The sequence below is a fragment of the Haliotis cracherodii genome, unplaced genomic scaffold (genome assembly GCF_022045235.1).
Source record: "Haliotis cracherodii isolate W230 unplaced genomic scaffold, xgHalCrac1.p SCAF_3, whole genome shotgun sequence".
NCBI classification, from domain to species: domain Eukaryota; kingdom Metazoa; phylum Mollusca; class Gastropoda; order Lepetellida; family Haliotidae; genus Haliotis; species Haliotis cracherodii.
The window spans coordinates 1,830,715-1,852,500 of record NW_027266286.1 but is presented as its reverse complement, the minus strand read 5'-3'; the positions used below and the strand labels follow the sequence as shown (position 1 = coordinate 1,852,500).

At 37.2% G+C, this 21,786-nt stretch overlaps 1 protein-coding gene across 24 annotated transcripts in view; it reads right to left on the bottom strand.

The window, feature by feature from the left end:
• LOC139474859 (protein mono-ADP-ribosyltransferase PARP15-like) overlaps window positions 1-21,786 on the bottom strand; it is a 72,444-nt gene that overhangs the window by 19,278 nt on the left and 31,380 nt on the right. For 3 of the 24 annotated variants that reach the window (XM_071258036.1, XM_071258014.1, XM_071258015.1), the window contains exons 2-9: window positions 12,567-12,594; window positions 11,569-11,676; window positions 10,611-10,640; window positions 7,117-7,164; window positions 6,078-6,125; window positions 5,040-5,087; window positions 4,070-4,117; window positions 3,031-3,078 (exon numbers count right to left, since the gene is read on the bottom strand). In XM_071258036.1, the coding sequence (XP_071114137.1) occupies window positions 3,031-3,078; window positions 4,070-4,117; window positions 5,040-5,087; window positions 6,078-6,125; window positions 7,117-7,164; window positions 10,611-10,640; window positions 11,569-11,676; window position 12,567 (379 nt within the window). In that variant the 5' untranslated portion in view covers window positions 12,568-12,594. Of the gene's footprint in view, window positions 1-1,992; window positions 2,041-3,030; window positions 3,079-4,069; window positions 4,118-5,039; window positions 5,088-6,077; window positions 6,126-7,116; window positions 7,165-10,610; window positions 10,641-11,568; window positions 11,677-12,566; window positions 12,595-14,808; window positions 14,886-21,786 lie in introns of those variants that run through there. The other 21 variants (XM_071258016.1, XM_071258023.1, XM_071258024.1 and 18 more) reach the window with 21 other exon arrangements.

Below are 21,786 nucleotides of genomic sequence, written 5' to 3'. Positions count from 1 at the left end.
TTATATTTTATGGTAGTACAGCAAAGGCAACTGAACTAACGGAAACATCATTCATGTTCGAGAGGGTAAGGGATTAAATCAAGTCAGGCATGAGATAAAGTTTTATATTGATTTTAATGAAAATGAGTAAGATGTAACATGAATGAATTCATACAATTGTGTTATAAAATACTAGTGTATGAAATAATGGTATAATTAAATACCATGAATATATTTTCAATATATCAAACAAAACAAAAAAGTTTTCTTCAACATTATGTTACTTTCAATTTTAATAATATTGTTGTGTCATAGAAACATTTGATTTCTTCTTTCTTGCAAGATCCAGATACCTTGAGAAAATATGTGAAATGCTGGACTTCCTCACTGACAACACCTATGTAAAATTAATAACATCTGTTTAAACTGGTAAGATATTTAGGCAAAAAGTAGGCATTTGCTCTCCTCTTCTAACTGATCTGTTTCTTTATATATATGAATCAGAATTTCTGCTCGGATTGACAAAGTCAAAACAAGGTAATTTGGTCAAAAAGTGGACCTGAAGTTTCAGGTATATCGATCATCTGACATCGTACAATAACCATCGGATCGCCAATTCCCCTCCTCTGATTTACCCACCTGAACTAGAAATAAAGGAGACCAGTGAGTGAGGCCGCTTCGTCTTTGTGTCTACATGTTAAAATTTTTTTAAGGTACAATCGCGCATGCTCTTTCTCCCAAGATTTCAAAGAGTGTCATACAACTCTTGCCCAGAAGTTGTTTGATCAAGGTCATAACATCCATGGCCTCAGCTAAGCTACTTGTTACTTTTATGGCAGACATGTGGAGGACATTTCCAAATTTCACTCATCAGTGACAAAAATGATGTTCGATCAAATTTCCTATTTTTACATGTGCCATACATGTATGTTCCTATCTTTTTTCAGGAGAACAATTGACTTGCCTTTGCATGTGTTTATGATGGGTGCCAACTGTCGGAAAGGATGATAGGGTACAACCATATCAAATAATTGTGAATAATTCCCGGGTAGGATGCACTCAACGCTTGAAACTTGTTTTGAAGCTGGTGTTTGCAAGATAGAAAATCTCAGTGCAAGATGTAGCCAGTTTTGAAAGAATGTTTTCATCATTGTTACATTACAATGTACAATAAATCACGATGACAGATTTTCTTTTCAGTTTTCATGAAACAAACATACGTTTTGGATAAGTCTTTCAGATATCTTTTGTGTTTTATTTCACAAAAATAAATATAAATGTTTTTCGATTACTATTATACAAAACTTCGATCTTTTGCGTTACATACAACAACACAATGAAATAAAATTTAAAATAATCTCTTATATATCTTAATCATACAATTCAAATATGTTCATGTCCGTTTCTTTATCAAATCAGGGTCAAAACTGCAGAATGTTTTACTTTAACACTGCGTTACTGTCAATATTGGTATTGTTGTGTCATAGAAACATCTGATTTCTTCTTTCTTGCAAGTCCCAGATACCTTGGGATTACTTGGAGTCAGTATTAAAACCAGGTCAGGGGTTGAAAAAACATTTACAAAGGTTTGTGGGTTTGTTGTTTAACGCCGTACTCAGCAATATTCCAGCTATATGAAGCGGTCTGTAAATAATCTAGTCTTGACCAGACTCTGGTCTGAACACCCGATCCCATTGCTCGCCGTTTACAACAAGCATACTCGCCTTTTATTACAAGCATGGGCTGCTGAAGACCTATACTACCGTGGATCTTCACGGGTCTTTACGAAGATAATGATGAACTGTTTTGTAAATAGTTACCAAAAAGGAAACTTCCTTGCACTTGTTAACATTGGTTTTGGAGCAGGTGACAGGAAAGACAACATGCTCAAAATTATATGACATTTCCATCTCTATTCAAATCATGACCAAATTAATTTTACGCAGAATAAGTATCATAAGTAGTTATATAAAGAACTTTTAGTATCCATATCAAATAATTATAAATAATTACCTGCAGGTGGGATGTTGGAGTAACCTGGAACTTGTTGTGAAGCTGGTGCTTGCAAGATAAAACATCTCAGATTCAGATGTAGCCAGTTTTGAAAAAATGTTTTCATCACTGTTACATTACAATGTACAATAAATCACGATGACAGATTTTCTTTTCAGTTTTTTCAAAACGAAAATAGGTTTAGGATAAATCTTTCAGATATCTTTTGTGTTTTATTAACAAAAATAAATATAAATGTTATCGATTACTTTTATACAAAGCTTCGATCTTTTGCGCTACATACAACAACACAATGAAATAAAATATAAAATAACCTCGTATATATCTTAATCATACAATTCAAATATGTTCATGTCCGTTTCTTTATCAAATCAGCGTCAAAGCTGCAGAATGTTTTACTTTAACACTGCGTTACTGTCAATATTGGTAATGTTGTGTCATAGAAACATCTGATTTCTTCTTTCTTGCAAGTACCAGACACCTTGGGATTACTTGGAGTCAGTATTAAAACCAGGTCAGGGGTTGAAAAAACATTTACAAAGGTTTGTGGGGTTGTTGTTTAACGCCGCACTCAGCAATATTCCAGCTATATGAAGCGGTCTGTAAATAATCTAGTCTTGACCAGACAATCCAGTGATAATTATCATGAGCATCGATCCACACAATCAAGATCGATGATATATATCAACCAAGTCAGCGAGTCTGAACACCCGATCCCATTGCTCGCCGTTTACAACAAGCATACTCGCCTTTTATTACAAGCATGGGCTGCTGAAGACCTATTCTACCGTGGATCTTCACGGGTCTTTACGAAGATAATGATGAACTGTTTTGTAAATAGTTACCAAAAAGGAAACTTCCTTGCACTTGTTAACATTGGTTTTGGAGCAGGTGACAGGAAAGACAACATGCTCAAAATTATATGACATTTCCATCACTATTCAAATCATGACAAAAATAATTTTACGCAGAATAAGTATCATAAGTAGTTATATAAAGAACTTTTAGTATCCATATCAAATAATTATAAATAATTACCTGCAGGTGGGATATTGGAGTAACCTGGAACTTGTTGTGAAGCTGGTGCTTGCAAGATAAAAACATCTCAGATTCAGATGTAGCCAGTTTTGAAAGAATGTTTTCATCACTGTTACATTACAATGTACAATAAATCACGATGACAGATTTTCTTTTCAGTTTTTTCAAAACGAAAATAGGTTTAGGATAAATCTTTCAGATATCTTTTGTGTTTTATTAACAAAAATAAATATAAATGTTATCGATTACTTTTATACAAAGCTTCGATCTTTTGCGTTACATACAACAACACAATGAAATAAAATATAAAATAACCTCGTATATATCTTACTCATACAATTCAAATATGCTCATGTCCGTTTCTTTATCAAATCGGCGTCAAAACTGCAGAATGTTTTACTTTAACACTGCGTTACTGTCAATATTGGTATTGTTGTGTCATAGAAACATCTGATTTCTTCTTTCTTGCAAGTCCCAGATACCTTGGGATTACTTGGAGTCAGTATTAAAACCAGGTCAGGGGTTGAAAAAACATTTACAAAGGTTTGTGGGTTTGTTGTTTAACGCCGTACTCAGCAATATTCCAGCTATATGAAGCGGTCTGTAAATAATCTAGTCTTGACCAGACAATCCAGTGATAAATATCATTAGCATCGATCCACACAATCAAGATCGATGATATATATCAACCAAGTCAGCGAGTCTGAACACCCGATCCCATTGCTCGCCGTTTACAACAAGCATATTCGCCTTTTATTACAAGCATGGGCTGCTGAAGACCTATTCTACCGTGGATCTTCACGGGTCTTTACGAAGATAATGATGAACTGTTTTGTAAATAGTTACCAAAAAGGAAACTTCCTTGCACTTGTTAACATTGGTTTTGGAGCAGGTGACAGGAAAGACAACATGCTCAAAATTATATGACATTTCCATCACTATTCAAATCATGACCAAATTAATTTTACGCAGAATAAGTATCATAAGTAGTTATATAAAGAACTTTTAGTATCCATATCAAATAATTATAAATAATTACCTGCAGGTGGGATATTGGAGTAACCTGGAACTTGTTGTGAAGCTGGTGCTTGCAAGATAAAAACATCTCAGATTCAGATGTAGCCAGTTTTGAAAGAATGTTTTCATCACTGTTACATTACAATGTACAATAAATCACGATGACAGATTTTCTTTTCAGTTTTTTCAAAACGAAAATAGGTTTAGGATAAATCTTTCAGATATCTTTTGTGTTTTATTAACAAAAATAAATATAAATGTTATCGATTACTTTTATACAAAGCTTCGATCTTTTGCGTTACATACAACAACACAATGAAATAAAATATAAAATAACCTCGTATATATCTTACTCATACAATTCAAATATGCTCATGTCCGTTTCTTTATCAAATCGGCGTCAAAACTGCAGAATGTTTTACTTTAACACTGCGTTACTGTCAATATTGGTAATGTTGTGTCATAGAAACATCTGATTTCTTCTTTCTTGCAAGTCCCAGATACCTTGGGATTACTTAGAGTCAGTATTAAAACCAGGTCAGGGGTTGAAAAAACATTTACAAAGGTTTGTGGGTTTGTTGTTTAACGCCGTACTCAGCAATATTCCAGCTATATGAAGCGGTCTGTAAATAATCTAGTCTTGACCAGACTCTGGTCTGAACACCCGATCCCATTGCTCGCCGTTTACAACAAGCATACTCGCCTTTTATTACAAGCATGGGCTGCTGAAGACCTATACTACCGTGGATCTTCACGGGTCTTTACGAAGATAATGATGAACTGTTTTGTAAATAGTTACCAAAAAGGAAACTTCCTTGCACTTGTTAACATTGGTTTTGGAGCAGGTGACAGGAAAGACAACATGCTCAAAATTATATGACATTTCCATCACTATTCAAATCATGACCAAATTAATTTTACGCAGAATAAGTATCATAAGTAGTTATATAAAGAACTTTTAGTATCCATATCAAATAATTATAAATAATTACCTGCAGGTGGGATGTTGGAGTAACCTGGAACTTGTTGTGAAGCTGGTGCTTGCAAGATAAAACATCTCAGATTCAGATGTAGCCAGTTTTGAAAGAATGTTTTCATCACTGTTACATTACAATGTACAATAAATCACGATGACAGATTTTCTTTTCAGTTTTTTCAAAACGAAAATAGGTTTAGGATAAATCTTTCAGATATCTTTTGTGTTTTATTAACAAAAATAAATATAAATGTTATCGATTACTTTTATACAAAGCTTCGATCTTTTGCGTTACATACAACAACACAATGAAATAAAATATAAAATAACCTCGTATATATCTTACTCATACAATTCAAATATGTTCATGTCCGTTTCTTTATCAAATCGGCGTCAAAACTGCAGAATGTTTTACTTTAACACTGCGTTACTGTCAATATTGGTAATGTTGTGTCATAGAAACATCTGATTTCTTCTTTCTTGCAAGTCACAGATACCTTGGGATTACTTGGAGTCAGTATTAAAACCAGGTCAGGGGTTGAAAAAACATTTACAAAGGTTTGTGGGTTTGTTGTTTAACGCCGTACTCAGCAATATTCCAGCTATATGAAGCGGTCTGTAAATAATCTAGTCTTGACCAGACAATCCAGTGATAAATATCATGAGCATCGATCCACACAATCAAGATCGATGATATATATCAACCAAGTCAGCGAGTCTGAACACCCGATCCCATTGCTCGCCGTTTACAACAAGCATATTCGCCTTTTATTACAAGCATGGGCTGCTGAAGACCTATTCTACCGTGGATCTTCACGGGTCTTTACGAAGATAATGATGAACTGTTTTGTAAATAGTTACCAAAAAGGAAACTTCCTTGCACTTGTAAACATTGGTTTTGGAGCAGGTGACAGGAAAGACAACATGCTCAAAATTATATGACATTTCCATCACTATTCAAATCATGACCAAATTAATTTTACGCAGAATAAGTATCATAAGTAGTTATATAAAGAACTTTTAGTATCCATATCAAATAATTATAAATAATTACCTGCAGGTGGGATATTGGAGTAACCTGGAACTTGTTGTGAAGCTGGTGCTTGCAAGATAAAAACATCTCAGATTCAGATGTAGCCAGTTTTGAAAGAATGTTTTCATCACTGTTACATTACAATGTACAATAAATCACGATGACAGATTTTCTTTTCAGTTTTTTCAAAACGAAAATAGGTTTAGGATAAATCTTTCAGATATCTTTTGTGTTTTATTAACAAAAATAAATATAAATGTTATCGATTACTTTTATACAAAGCTTCGATCTTTTGCGTTACATACAACAACACAATGAAATAAAATATAAAATAACCTCATATATATCTTACTCATACAATTCAAATATGTTCATGTCCGTTTCTTTATCAAATCGGCGTCAAAACTGCAGAATGTTTTACTTTAACACTGCGTTACTGTCAATATTGGTATTGTTGTGTCATAGAAACATCTGATTTCTTCTTTCTTGCAAGTCCCAGATACCTTGGGATTACTTGGAGTCAGTATTAAAACCAGGTCAGGGGTTGAAAAAACATTTACAAAGGTTTGTGGGTTTGTTGTTTAACGCCGTACTCAGCAATATTCCAGCTATATGAAGCGGTCTGTAAATAATCTAGTCTTGACCAGACAATCCAGTGATAAATATCATGAGCATCGATCCACACAATCAAGATCGATGATATATATCAACCAAGTCAGCGAGTCTGAACACCCGATCCCATTGCTCGCCGTTTACAACAAGCATATTCGCCTTTTATTACAAGCATGGGCTGCTGAAGACCTATTCTACCGTGGATCTTCACGGGTCTTTACGAAGATAATGATGAACTGTTTTGTAAATAGTTACCAAAAAGGAAACTTCCTTGCACTTGTTAACATTGGTTTTGGAGCAGGTGACAGGAAAGACAACATGCTCAAAATTATATGACATTTCCATCACTATTCAAATCATGACCAAATTAATTTTACGCAGAATAAGTATCATAAGTAGTTATATAAAGAACTTTTAGTATCCATATCAAATAATTATAAATAATTACCTGCAGGTGGGATATTGGAGTTACCTGGAACTTGTTGTGAAGCTGGTGCTTGCAAGATAAAAACATCTCAGATTCAGATGTAGCCAGTTTTGAAAGAATGTTTTCATCACTGTTACATTACAATGTACAATAAATCACGATGACAGATTTTCTTTTCAGTTTTTTCAAAACGAAAATAGGTTTAGGATAAATCTTTCAGATATCTTTTGTGTTTTATTAACAAAAATAAATATAAATGTTATCGATTACTTTTATACAAAGCTTCGATCTGTTGCGTTACATACAACAACACAATGAAATAAAATATAAAATAACCTCGTATATATCTTACTCATACAATTCAAATATGTTCATGTCCGTTTCTTTATCAAATCAGGGTCAAAACTGCAGAATGTTTTACTTTAACACTGCGTTACTGTCAATATTGGTATTGTTGTGTCATAGAAACATCTGATTTCTTCTTTCTTGCAAGTCCCAGATACCTTGGGATTACTTAGAGTCAGTATTAAAACCAGGTCAGGGGTTGAAAAAACATTTACAAAGGTTTGTGGGTTTGTTGTTTAACGCCGTACTCAGCAATATTCCAGCTATATGAAGCGGTCTGTACATAATCTAGTCTTGACCAGACTCTGGTCTGAACACCCGAACACAGGATAAATTTTCCAGATATCTTTTGTGTTTTGTTCACAAAAATAAATATAAATGTTATCGATTACTGTTATACAAAGCTTCGATCTTTTACGTTACATACAACAACACAATGAAATTGAATATAAAATAACCTCTTATGTTTCTAAATCATACATTTCAAATATGTTCATGTCCGTTTTCAGTGTCAGAACTGCAGAAATGTTGACTTTACCACTGCGTTTCTGTCAATATAAGTAATCTTGTGTCATAGAAACATCTGATTTCTTCACCCTTGTGAACACTAGAGCTCTTCCCAAGTGTCGAGGGGGACGACAAGAAAGATTCAACGGCGTGTAATGCTGAACATCACCTATGTCCAGGTCGGGGCCGAGTCGTGCAGAAAGAGGAGCCGTCAAGCTACGAAAAGATGGTCTCCCTGCAGGAGACGCTCCGCCTCCTGTAACCGGACAGTACAGAGAAAGCATTCTTTTCCCTGAGGAGGTTCCCCGTCGTCAAGAGCCCCGGTCCGGAGATCTCGCAAAGAGGACCAGGGCAGGGAGTCCCACAGACCCAGCCTCCCTGCTGCTTCCCAGCGATTGCACCGGGAAAAAGGGGACTAAAAATCTATGTGCCCCAAAACAGGGTGCACCACCGGGTCCAGAAAATTGAAAATACATGTCCTGCAGGCCCACTTGCCCGTATACTTCTCTGAAGGAAACAAGCCAGTGACCCGGGAGATGGCCCAGGACAGGGTCCAGGCGCTGCTTTGCCTCACCAGGATGATTGTTGGTCCCGGAGCAACCTTAGAAGATTTGCAGAAAAGAGCAGATGCGAGCAGTAGAGTGCCAGGAGACTGTAAGCTGTCTCCTGAGGCCTCAGAAAACCTTAAAGGGATGTGACGGAGCCAGGGGTGGCCGGCGCCAGGCCAGTTCCAGTTGGTGCCGTCCAACTCCGTAGCCTGTCTGGCTCATTGGAGTGTTGGTGGCTCTGCTCGCGGAGTCGGATAATCCACAGTGTGAGGAATTCCGGAGATTTTTGGAAGCCGTTGGGGAGCGGGTTTGCCTGCAGATGAGCACATTAGAGAGCAATGAAGGTCAAATACTGAAACGGAAGCAGCTGCAGATTACCAGGTCCCTATCCATCAGTTACGAAGAAAAGTCGGACACGGAGGCCGAATGGAATCAGCCACACGGCCTACCGGAAGCAATAGATTCTCATTTTCATCTAGACCGAACCTGCCGAGATGTCCTAGGACGACGCCATGGCCTCGCTGTGGGAGATTTCATATATCACCTCTGAGCAAACTCCAGTGGAGCTGGTGAGAGCAGTCGCGGTATTCTGCGACCCGGCCACCTACCCACAACAATTTGAGTCCAATCCCTCATGGAAAACTGCCACCAGAATCCATCCAAAACACGCCCCCAAGTTTAACCATACCCAGCTTGGGAAATGATGGATTTACTCACCTCATCCCCAAACTTCGAGAACTGGGAGACGTAGGGCTGGACAGGACCACCCATTCTCACACTTGGGATCGACAAGAAGAAGTGTTGTGGAAGGTCCTAAAATTTCAGCCCTAGACCAGATCATCGTCCTCCACCTGCGAGGATCAAAACAAGGACCCGTACGGTTCAGATGTACATGGCCACGGAATTTAGATGGAGAGCCGCTAGACCACCTACCAGGTGGTCCACGTCCATAGCCTCTAAGGGCAGGATGCCAAAGTAGCAGCCTAGCTTCCTGACTTCCCGCACACATACTTCAGTGTCAATGCCATCGTGGAGGGTTTCGAACGGTGGCAGGTCAAGGGACTACAAGCAATCCCCTGGAACCGTTTACTCATTGAAACCAACTCACCTCATCTGAGGCATCCCCCACCAGATCAGGGACGTCGCTGCTCTCGTCGCCCAGACTATGGGCTCTTCAGTCGGAACAGTATATTTACTGGGCATCAAGACAAAGGCAGGTCAGCCCGGTATGTTTACAGGACGGAAAGAGAGGACCCATTTGGAAAAAAAATCATACGAAGAATCCGCGTATCCCTAAGAGTCTCGTGAGTCAAGTGTGGATAGAAAGATGGGAGAAAAGCTCATCAGCCAAGAAAGATCCCAGATATTGACCAAGGAAGAATAAGGGGCTCATGTAAATGGAGGGGAGCGTGGTGGTCGGTCATGCCAGACAGGCAAGCCGAAGCATCCCCAGTGCTGCATCCCATGTCAGGGAAGTTAGAGGACCTGAGAAGCTCCCAGCCAATGAGCGAGCCGGGATCCCGGGATCCCAGGAAGGCGCCAGTCGGGTTTTCAGCAGAGTAAGTACACGTCTTTTATGGCCTCTCACTTACCTTTGCTATGATAACCGATTCACGGTAGTGTCAACTATTGCCACTGACACTATTATCATCAGAATCGTGTTGGCACCAGTTATCATAATAACATTATCATAAATAGAGAGATGCAGCCAAAAGAACATATATGTCCCTCTGCCAATTTGTGTCTTTGGTGTGTTATCCTCCTCGTCTCATGACTCTCCCTCCCCGCAGTGTAACATGTGCCCAGAGTAGTGAACATAACGTGTGACCAATATTCTAACATTTCTATGTATTATATCCATGCTACAAGTGTTTAGTATTTTACGAACACCCACTTGTCACGTTTAACCCCTGCATTGCGCTGACCTAATTTTACAATGTTAGCACCATCGGTGCTAATGTATGCAAGTCCGCTAAATTATTTCTATTTGGAAACTATATTCATATCAAAATTGTATGTTTTCATAGGGCGATTTACATTCATGTGTACAAAAAAGATGCCAGAAATGACAAAATGTGAACATGAATTAAATGAAATGACTGGGCATATATTCACCTGGTGGCACTCCAAATTTGAAAAAAGGACCTGAAAGGTAACGCATATTATATAAAACAAATATCAACAAATGTACCGCATGGGATGAGACACAAGGTGACGACAATATCTTAATATGATGATCCTACAAGTATTTAGTATTTTATGACCACCCACTTGACAATTTTAACCCCTGATTGCTAGTCATTTCACAATTGTTATTTTCATTGGGCGATTCACATCCATAACACACACGTGAACGGAAGAGATGCCAAACGGGTCAAAATGTGAACATGAATAATACTAAATGATGGTGGCCCTCCAGCTTTGAACAAAGGAATTAATGGTAACGCATATTATATAAATACAATTTATTAACAAATGAACCACATGGGAGGAGACACGTGATTACTACAAAATGTTAATGTGCATGTTGTACTTCACAGACGTTTAAAGAGCTCACAACGGATTCTGATTAGAAGGTGTATGATATATTCCTGGCTGTGATTTTTATCACACTAGTTGAAGACAGACTAAAACATGCAATTTAATAACAAAAATCATAACATATATTTTTTCATCACGTTCATCATGTCTAACAAACGAATGTTGTTTTTAAAAAAGGTGCGGACATATTGCTTTTATGTTAATACCTTGATACAAAATACATTTCCATTCGTAGATACATAAGGGTATTACAATTTCATTGACATTCTGTTAGTGACTGGTCATTTATTATGAAAATTATGTTACTTGAGGGGTGGTGTGGCATGACAATATTTTACATAAAATAGGAAGGGTGGTCGAAAGACCCTATCCTAAACACGTTAATATATCAATGATCAGTCCCCTGCAAATTTTGAAGCTTATTGTTGATGCCAGTGCTGATGAGCATCTATGAATATGTTACTGCATTATTACTGTTCAGTTGTTTATGATTGCATAATGTTTTCATGTATGAGAGAAATGAAATTCTTACTTGTTAAAAGTTTCTTCTTGGGCACATTAGCTTCTTTTTGAGATCCACATGAACTGCATCGGTCAAATGCATTATCACAAAAAGTGTTGCAAGACTTACACACCCACACTGAAAGTGACAAAGTCAAAATACAGCTTACTAATTAACTCAAAGAAGTATCAGATATATAGATGACCTCACTCATCCAACAGCAATATCAATGATAATCTTCACCAATCAAAGACACAACTGAGGAACCATATCCAGTGCCAACCTGGAAAATGCAAAATAGTTCGCAACCTCTGAACAAAGGTGTGCATTCATTTCTAAATGGTAAAGTTATGGCATGGAGGTCCTTTCCTCTTTCTAGGAGATAACAAAAGAAACAGACTAAGACTTACTTAAGCATCAAATAGTCAGTTCCCATCAACTGATTTTAAAGGAGACCTGTGAGACCGCCTCGTCTGTTTCATATTTAAATACAGATTTTCCACAAGACTGTAAGACAAGAGGGTTGACATGGAACTTTCCAATAGTCAACCTTTCCTTTATGTCGAGCAATATTCCCGCAGGGCCAGCCTTCAGTGTCTACATTTCACAACCTATTAGGTACAATCGGGCATGCTCTTTTATCATACGACATCCTCGAATATTTAAGGCCTCAGTTAAGCTTTCAAAAAGTTCTATTGTAGACGTGGGTGACATTTCCAAACTGACCCATCAGTGACCAAAATGATATCCGATGCAATTCCCTTTTTGTACCATATGTTCCTGTGGGTTTTTTTTTCAAGGAAACAATTTACTTGCTATGCAGTCTGTTTTGGCTAATGTTCGAAATGGATTATAATATAATATAGTATATAAATATAAGGGTTCGTGAATGTAATAAGGAGATATATTTGCAAAAATGAAGATAGATATGCAGTGATAGACATTGTCGGTACACACATTATGCTCAGTCAAATCGAGAACTGTATGAAAATGACAATAGTAGATAGATAAATAGGTATGGATCTTACTTGTTTTGATTCAAAGTCAATCGGTGACCTAAAAACAGAAGATAAACAAAACAATATGTGTTTCATTTGACATAACATGTTTCTCTTCAATAAAGCCTCTTTGATTCAATTGCATAAATAAGCATTGTGAGACAGTGTTAATCAAGTGCAGTCAAATGTTGTGGAACCACACTGTGACCATCCAAAGTAACCAAGGTTGAATTAGTCTTACAGAAAGTGTTTCAAATGATATGATGGCTAGGCAAGAATATACAAATATTTGATGACAATGTAGACTCGTAGACACAATACGCATTTAAGCATCGAATAGGCAGCACTTCATGTTGATTATTGATAACTACGGTAGATATATAAATACAACATCAAACATCTGTGACCCAAAATAGTTGTAGTATTACTTTATCTTAAACACATATGAAAACATTAAAGGTTGTATGAAATACAGATTACATAAGAGTGGCCGTCACATACCATTTATCTTGCAACAAGTTGTAATCAGTTGAATTGTTTGATAGGCATTACTTTGAAGTTGGCGGATGACAACGTTGACGTAATCTAAGGATAACAACTTCTTTAATACTGTAAAAAGCTTTTTCACAGTAATAAAGAAGTTGATATCCACAAATTGTGTCTACTTTGTTGTAATCAGTTGTTACACACAACCTAAAATGCACCATTTTAGCATCGAATGTCTATTGTCGTGATCACAGTGATGCATTAATACATAACAAAACGGTCATGAGTGACGTCATCCAGCCTACATATTTTACCTAGCGTGACGTGACCATCTGCAAAAAGGGTTAACTAGTTTCATAGTATTTCAGGTAGTTTGGTGATCGGACAGGTCGTCCAGATCTTGTAAGCGATGCTTCAGGGGCTGGAATAGTAGGCTTCACTTGAATGTCTGGAATGCGGACTCTTTGGAGGTTTGGCAACTTGTCGTTTTTTTAGAGAAGTGTACCAGTGTAACAGACCGAAATATCCTCCTGGCCAGTTCTTCACAAGTGAAGTTCCAGTCTTGGTCAATTTCAGCATGCTTGTCATAAGAGGCGACTGAGCTGGTTGCAAGAGGCGACTAATGGGGTCGGGTGGTCAGACTTGTTCAATTGGTTGATGCATCTCAATTGCGAAAATCGATGCCACGATGTCAATCACTGGATGTGTGGGCCAGATTCGATTATTTACAAACCGACGTCATATAGCTGGAATATTGTAGAGTGCGGTGTTAAACAACAAACAAACAAATCTTCCTCAGGGAAAGTTTGACCCAGGCCAGTTCTCAACCAAGCCTGGCCAGACTTTTCCCCCTCGAATTGAGGTCAGATGTTCCCTTCTCTTGACTCCAACCTAGGAAATTAGTTTCTCGAGGACACGTCTGTCCCCTTATGGATTTCTTCAGGAAAACGATATTAATCTTCAAGTATTTTAGAAATTATTCCACAATATTGAAAAGTTTCTATTTCTATAAAAATGGAATATGAGAATGTTGATGTTAATTGATGACTGACAAGTGTTAAGCTTCCATCATCAAACTGTGTCATTTTATCAATATCGTGCATACACACTGAGAAACATGGTAGATTGCTAGACGACGTGCTTTGAGAAGTAGTTGTAGTATTACTTTATCTCAAGCACATATGATAACATTAAAGGTTGTATGAAATACAGATTACATAAGAGTGGCCGTCACATACCATTTATCTTGCAACAAGTTGTAATCAGTTGAATTGTTTGATAAGCATTACTTTGAAGTTGGCGGATGACAACGTTGACGCAATCTAAGGATAACAACTTCTTTAATACCGTAAAAAGCTTTTTTACAGTAATAAAGAAGTTGATATCCACAACTTATAGTGCCTAGGGCACGCTGGTGTATACGTTTGTAACCTATGTATAGGTGACTTTGAAAAACTCTCACTGGGGAACGCTTACAATAATTTCTGGTTCAGTAGTATAGGTAATGGTGATTCTGGCTCACTTCCACTGGAGCCAGATTTATATACCTATACCGCTACTACAGATGGAATTTTTTATGTCAAAATGATGATGCGCATCAAAGATCGTCATGACTCGTATTAAAAGAAACATCAATATTTATTAATAATGAATAGAATTTACTATAGCCCACGAGGATATTGCAAAGGTATAGGAGCAATACAAAAATTAGCCACTGCAACTAAGGTATCTAAAGATGTGGCCAAGGATTGGTTAAAGAAACAAGCGATGTGGCAAATATACTTACTGGCACTGCGTTATATACCGGGGAAGAAGTTTGATATTTTTACAACGAATGAAGTTCATCAGGCTGACCTCTTGTTTCTTCCCCAAGAAAAAGAAAGACGCAAAATGTATAAATACGCTTTAACCATAGTGGATGTGGCTAGTCGATACAAAGAGGCTGAGCCATTAAAAGATTCAACAGAAGTAGCTAATGCACTTAGCCGCATATATAAACGCGGACCACTAAAATCGCCTAAGCTATTTCAAGTAGATTCTGGTTTATGGGATCAATAACTAAACTGTTAACAAAGCACGATGTCGAAATCAGGTGTGGTGAAAAAGAGGCCCACCGTAGTCAAGCTATCGTTGAAAGATGTAACCGGACATTAGCAGAACGTTTGTTTGGCTGTCAGTATGGGATTAAAATGAAATCGGAACGATTAAGATGAACCGAATGGGTGACAGGATTATCAGCTGTTGTATCAGCGCTTTATAATGAAGTAACGAGATTAATCGGAAAGAAAACCTCCGATGCGATTAAAATGAAATCCATGACTTCCAAATCTTCAGCACCTCGGAGAGGCAAAGAACAAAAAGGGTAAGATATTTATACCAGCCCGGTGAACTCGAAGGAGGCCTACGTCGTGCAACCGATCCGATTTGGTGTCTTAAGATATATAACATTAGTCGATTGGTTATGAAAGAAGGAGGGCCTATTCTTTATTACCTTAAAGATGGACCGGGCAGGGCATTTGTACGAGAAAAGTTGCTTATAGTTCCCAACGATACAGTATTACCGCCATAAGTAACCATAAGCATAGGTAGTTACACCATCCTTATCAATCCATCTCTTTGTATCTAAGGGGGATAATGATGTCTTGTTCATTCTTAATCCATATATCCGGTGATTGTAACTTCTTAAAGAGTTCATCTCATGTTTGAATGTTCTACCATTGAATGATGCTTCTTTATACTGTTCGTGTTTGATATGCTTTTTGACCACATACTTCTTAACACCCTTAGCATTTTTTATCTCCCCATTATCAGACTTCTTTATCGAATACATCTTAATGTCTTAATCTGACATACTCCGCAATAGGGGTCCCAGCACATTCATCCTTCATCTTACCTTACACCCTTTTATTTACTTTGCTGTGCTGTGGATTATCTTTTGGGTAATCGCTCATGTCGTACATATCTATTTTTTCTGCCATATCTTTATACACATCCTCGGTTTGTATTTCCATCAACAAAGAATCTGTGTTGGTATATAACACCTCGCATCTTTCACTGTATTGCTTCTTAATGTATGACTTTTATTACAACGAACTTAAGTGTTTTGACAAGTCAAGAATACTCATACCAACGTACACCGGACTGTTGAATTTTATATTACTCTTCTGCATATGTAGTGCAGCTAAGTCGTTATCAAATATATTGCTTCTGTTAAAAGCCGTTGGCTATAAGTTTCCTGAGTCTTTCTTCCTCATTAGACTTGACTAATTTAACATCAACACGCTTCCTTCGATTCTCAATAGTTTTACCAAATACTGAGTTATTCACGAGCTTATAGAGATTCTTTTCAAAATCGCTTACAGCTATCTTTCTTAAATCTGTGTTCAGCCTTATATAAGACTCCTTCCAAAGGCTTTGATCAAACTTTAGAACTTTTTGTATTTTCTTTAGTTTCATAGCTAACGATAGATATAACTGGCGGTTTCTGTAGTGAACTATATATTTTGTCTATGAGTTTTTCTACGATAGCTAAACTAGTATTACCCATCAAGGAGTGTTGATATTCCGACATCCAATCTTTATTCACCATTAATCTTTCAGGAGCTAGCGGATAACTGTTATGGTCTTTATGTAACTCTGTTGGATATGTACCCTTTATTCACATCAACCTCATGGATATCATTCACTTCGAGATCATTCACATTAGCCTCAGAATACCTTTTTGCTACCATCGATGTACAACCTCTTAATCCTTTCTCAATAAACAAGTGTATATCGTTATCGGTGAGTAGTGTTAGTTCTACACCGGTCTTCTTCAAAAATGCATCCCACAATAGTCCGCGACTGGAATAGTACCATGCTGGGTCTACGCCGTATACTTTTAAACATGTCTTTCTAAATATCTCCAATATATCAGCGAGTAACAGTACATCAGTTTTTAAGTACAGATCGTGATAATTGCCTAAATTCTTACAACCTAATTTATCCCACACCGTCAGAGCATGTTCATAATCGGCATTGGTTATTTTAGATTCTGTTAAGTTACTATAGAATGATTCAAGGGGTGGTAGTTTAGTTTCGTCGAATTTAGACCAATCATCCCCATATTCGTAAGGACATACACCTTTTCTCAACAACAAATGACGTGTTATCCGATTGGTACATTGATTTGTTATTGCAAAGTCATCAGGATTGTTCGCATTAGCTAAATTGTCCAGGGAAGATAACAGAAACTGTAGCCCATTACTTTGCTTTATTCTGGCTTTCCCATCCTTGTCCGTATAATGTATAGCTTTAGTCAGTGGGAATGATATGTATTTTTCCATATTATTAGGAATACACGTTAAGCCGCCGTAGGTCTTTGTGATAGCTTACATGATGAGATGAGAATCATATCCTCTAAGGTTGTGAAACGGCACAACAGGGATGTGTATTGTTTGAGAATTTCAAGTTACACTCGTTGGCTCCCCGATAATTACACGTGACATTGGAATGATCTCTTACAGAATCCCCATTCAGGGGTTTATTACAAACATGACAACTCGTTGACTTCTTATAGGCCCTCCAATCATCTCTCATCATACACATGTGTTTTCCCTGATTGTTCTCTCTTCATTTTGTAGATATTCTAGGAACTTCCCGCTGCATCAGGACCTCTGTAAATCACGGGCGGGTTTGTTTTCCCATCATACCTTACAACTATATATCCAAACCCACAAGGAATATGTTCTTGAGTTTTATACGTAAAACTACATTCAGTATTGTGTTGGGTATTTTCTGTACGTTTGATAAGTGCTTCGAAGTCAGCGTTAATTACGTACGGTACTGGCATTTGATTACAATAATGTTCAAATTTTAATATATTTTTTCCCTCTTTAGGCATATCAATCCTGATAGCAGTCTGTCCAACACCTCTGCAGTCTTCTTTATGCACTTCTAATGGATCTTGTCTGCTGTACCCATGCAGGCACCTTTCACAGAAATATTTCTTTCCTGCATGTTTTGTTTGATCGCACACTAGCCTGCTTTCACTCTTTATCCACGTATAATGATATCTACCATCTTTTTCGATCGAGAAATGATTTGATTCTAGGAATATGTTCCAGAGCGGAGCTTATCCTGTGTACAACAGTTCCTTTAGAAGAATGTCCAAAAACATTTATAGCTAAATTATTTTGCTTTTCCGCCTTATCAATTTGTGAGATTGGTGTGGGTTCGTCTATACCATCAAGGTTTCGTCCATCGTTTCGGGGATAGCTAGAAGACCTATCCGGATTTTTGTCTACGGGGAACAATGCAGATCTTATCATCATTCTGAAACAGTCATCGCCTTTATTTTTTACATTAATTATGGCTTTTTTCTTTTTATAATACGGGGGTAAATCTATATAAGATCCACCTTTGAAAAGCATATAATTTGCTATATCTAAATATAAACTATCGATTTTATCCACAGCCCAAACCGAACCTCTATTAGTCCAGCGTTCTAAAGTTTCTTGTATCCTCTGAATTGATGTATCTAATGATGTGCCTATAGTATCAGATTCGGTTATAACTTCTTGATTGCCTCTGGAAATAATGTTCGGTATATTCAATGCTATCGTCTGCATTACTTTTACTCAATGACATTTTAATCGTCAGCTGGTATTTTATACTATTTAAATCATCTAACTCCTTGTTAATTTTCCTCAATACAATGGGCTTAACATCATTAACATCATCTTCCAACCTCTTAGATATTTACCAACCCCGGCTGTGGGAAGAAATTTAAACTCATTATTATCAACAACATCACCAACTGATTTATTATTATCTAGTAAAGCGATCAAATCAGCTTTTCTCATTCGAGAATAACCTCTCAGCCCACTTTTTTTTTGCTTCAGCTTTGAGTTCTCTAACAGTCTGGGGTTTGTTGTATTCTAAACCGAGTAAATCAATCAATTCAGCTTTTCTCATTCGAGAATATCCATGTAGACCACGTTGTTTTGCCAAAACCTTCAACTCTCTGACAAAAACCATTGTGATTTAATCGTATATACAAAATGATTCAAATGTCTAATTGGTTGTTTTTCATATATAGATATGTATTCTCCCCAACCTATTCCTCTCATTGATGTAATCTCTCTTCCTAGTGTAAATAATCTCCTTCCTGACCCTATCAGCACCATGACTCTTACATAAACAGTAACTACCTTTGACCCCAATCCCACATACAGAACAAAAGTAACTTTAATATCCCTGTCTGAAATAATAAGAATGGGTCCCACAGTTAACAACCACACATGGCTGCTGACATTGAATCGATTTCCCAATGAGTGTATATCTGCACAGATTCATGGTTATACACATATATCATTTGTCTAAAAGGTAAATCACATCTCCACTGGTGAGTCCACTGGTGAGCTGTAATCGCGACATAGCTCATAGCTTATGTGTAGCTAAAAATAGACAACAGTCATCACGACATAGCTGAACAACCAGTCAGTGCTATTTATAGATTAGCAGTCAGGGTTATTATTAATGGTTGATACGCAATAGAACATAGCTAAAAATAGCCACGGTGGACAATCCCAAAGCTATAAATTTTCTGTATGTGTATAAAACTGACTTATTGTTGGTTTCTGTATTGGGTCAAGTTTCTTTCCATAAACAAGGAAGTATTCGTGCATGGCAGATTCAACATCCTTAAATGTTTTAATTGAATGTCCTTGCTTATGCAGTTCTTCATAAATAAAATCTAATCTTAATATTCTGCGCCTGGCCCATTGTGACTGGGCTGCTTCGATCTGTGGTGTCACTTGAGTCTCCATTATTAGGAAGTGGGCACTTATGTTTAAATTGACAATACCTAGCCGTAATTATTAAAGCAGTGGTTACCACAGCTTAGAACATTCCATATCTTTGATAAAACTCACAGCTTACTGTGCTTATAGCATGTTCGATGAATGGGTCTTTCTCAAGAGATTCGCATAAATACGGACGATGTTCTGCCAGGATAGGAAGAAACATACTAGCTACGACTGTGTAGCCGAACCTATTGTTTTAGTCATGGTAGCTCCCAGACTCGTAACGTGAGTACAGTTTTTTAATTTCTTCATCGGTCAAGTTATCAATTTTTTCGATGGTATAATTTTCCCCAAAATATTGGGAACATTTTCCACCGGCTACCAAAGCAGGGAGTCTTTCTCTATGTTTATCTAAAGATTTATCTGTAACTACTTCTGTATGTTGATCAGGTTCTTTGAGCATTTGTTCGATGAGTTCATCGCATTCCATAATGTAATACCTAAGGAGATATTTAAGTCTAACATAATGGAATATGGCATATCCAATACAGCCCCGAAATAATAAACTGTTGCGAAATAATGAGGATTTCAAACCACATTATTACATAATAACCGCTAATGTTCAATTTATCGTATTTTTGTTATATTTTTGCTATATTTGCTAAAATTTGCTATATTTTTGCTTAGCAGTTGCTATAATTTTGCTTAGCAATTGCTATTTTTGCTATATTTTTGCTATATTATTGCTCAGCAGTTGCTATTTTTGCTATATTTTGGCCATATTTTTGCTGAGCAGTTGCTATAATTTTGCTTAGCAGTTTGTTTTTTTGCTATTTTTTTTCTATGCAATTGCATAAGCAGCTGGTTGATCAGTTTTTAATTCGAGTTTACAATGCTTCATTTCCGCTAACAGTTTTCTGACTTTATCTCGTTCGGGCTTGGTATATATAACATCATTTTCACGTAGACATTCCTCAAATGAATCTCAGTCTTTTCAATGAAACAGGGCTACCCATTTGGTCTGCTCCCTGAGATCTTTCAGGACAGAGTTGTATTTTTGAGTAAGTACCCAAACGCTATGCTGAGCATGACGACCGGAGAATGCTAAATATGAAAGCATGTCTTTCTTTTTAGGTAAGATCTTTACTCGCACTGCAATCTCCTTTGTATTTTTCATGACATACTCATAAACAGTCTTGTAAACGATCGCCCAGATCAAATCTGTGCACCCCGGGATCATTCATTACCCCATCTCTCGATAACGTTTATAGTCGGGCACAGAATAATAATATGGTCGAAAACATATCGATAATGACTTTTGATAATATCTAGAAAAAAAGCTGATTTTCCACAACCCATTTGCCCGCAGATGAAAGTGCAGTGTGGTTCTTTAGGTAAAAGATTATTAATAGATCTCTTGCAGGAATCTTCCATTCTGTATGTTGAGTTGCGCGTCCATAATCACGTACAAATATAAATTTAATTTACCAGCCGCTTCCTGGAGCTTCGTTATCTGTATAGTAACACCCTCGCTAGCATTTTCTATTCTCCGGTCACTGCTGTGTAGTTGGTCATCTTCCGTGGTTCACATGTCGAGCCATAACGCATACTTCGTGGTAAGGAATTCAGCCATAGACACATCCCAGAGAGAGTTTTTTAATCTCATCCCACTTTTGATATGCTCGCATGCCTTGACTATATAGTTGATTAGGCACGCCCTCGATTGTCAATTCTACTTTTGTAATCTTGGGGTTGTAGAACTTCTCGGTATCTCTTGCAAATGCATCAGAGGGGTCCTCCAACAACATCAAAATAGCCTTCAACTATCTAGCGGGAACGTTTAGATTGATATTCCACGTCATATCTCTTTTGTTCCTGATGATCTTTCGGTGCGAAGCAGGCGATTGTACAAAATGGTTTAACTTCCGGTATACTAGTTGCGAATTTGTGTGGCTAATTCAGGATCTGTTATCATATCA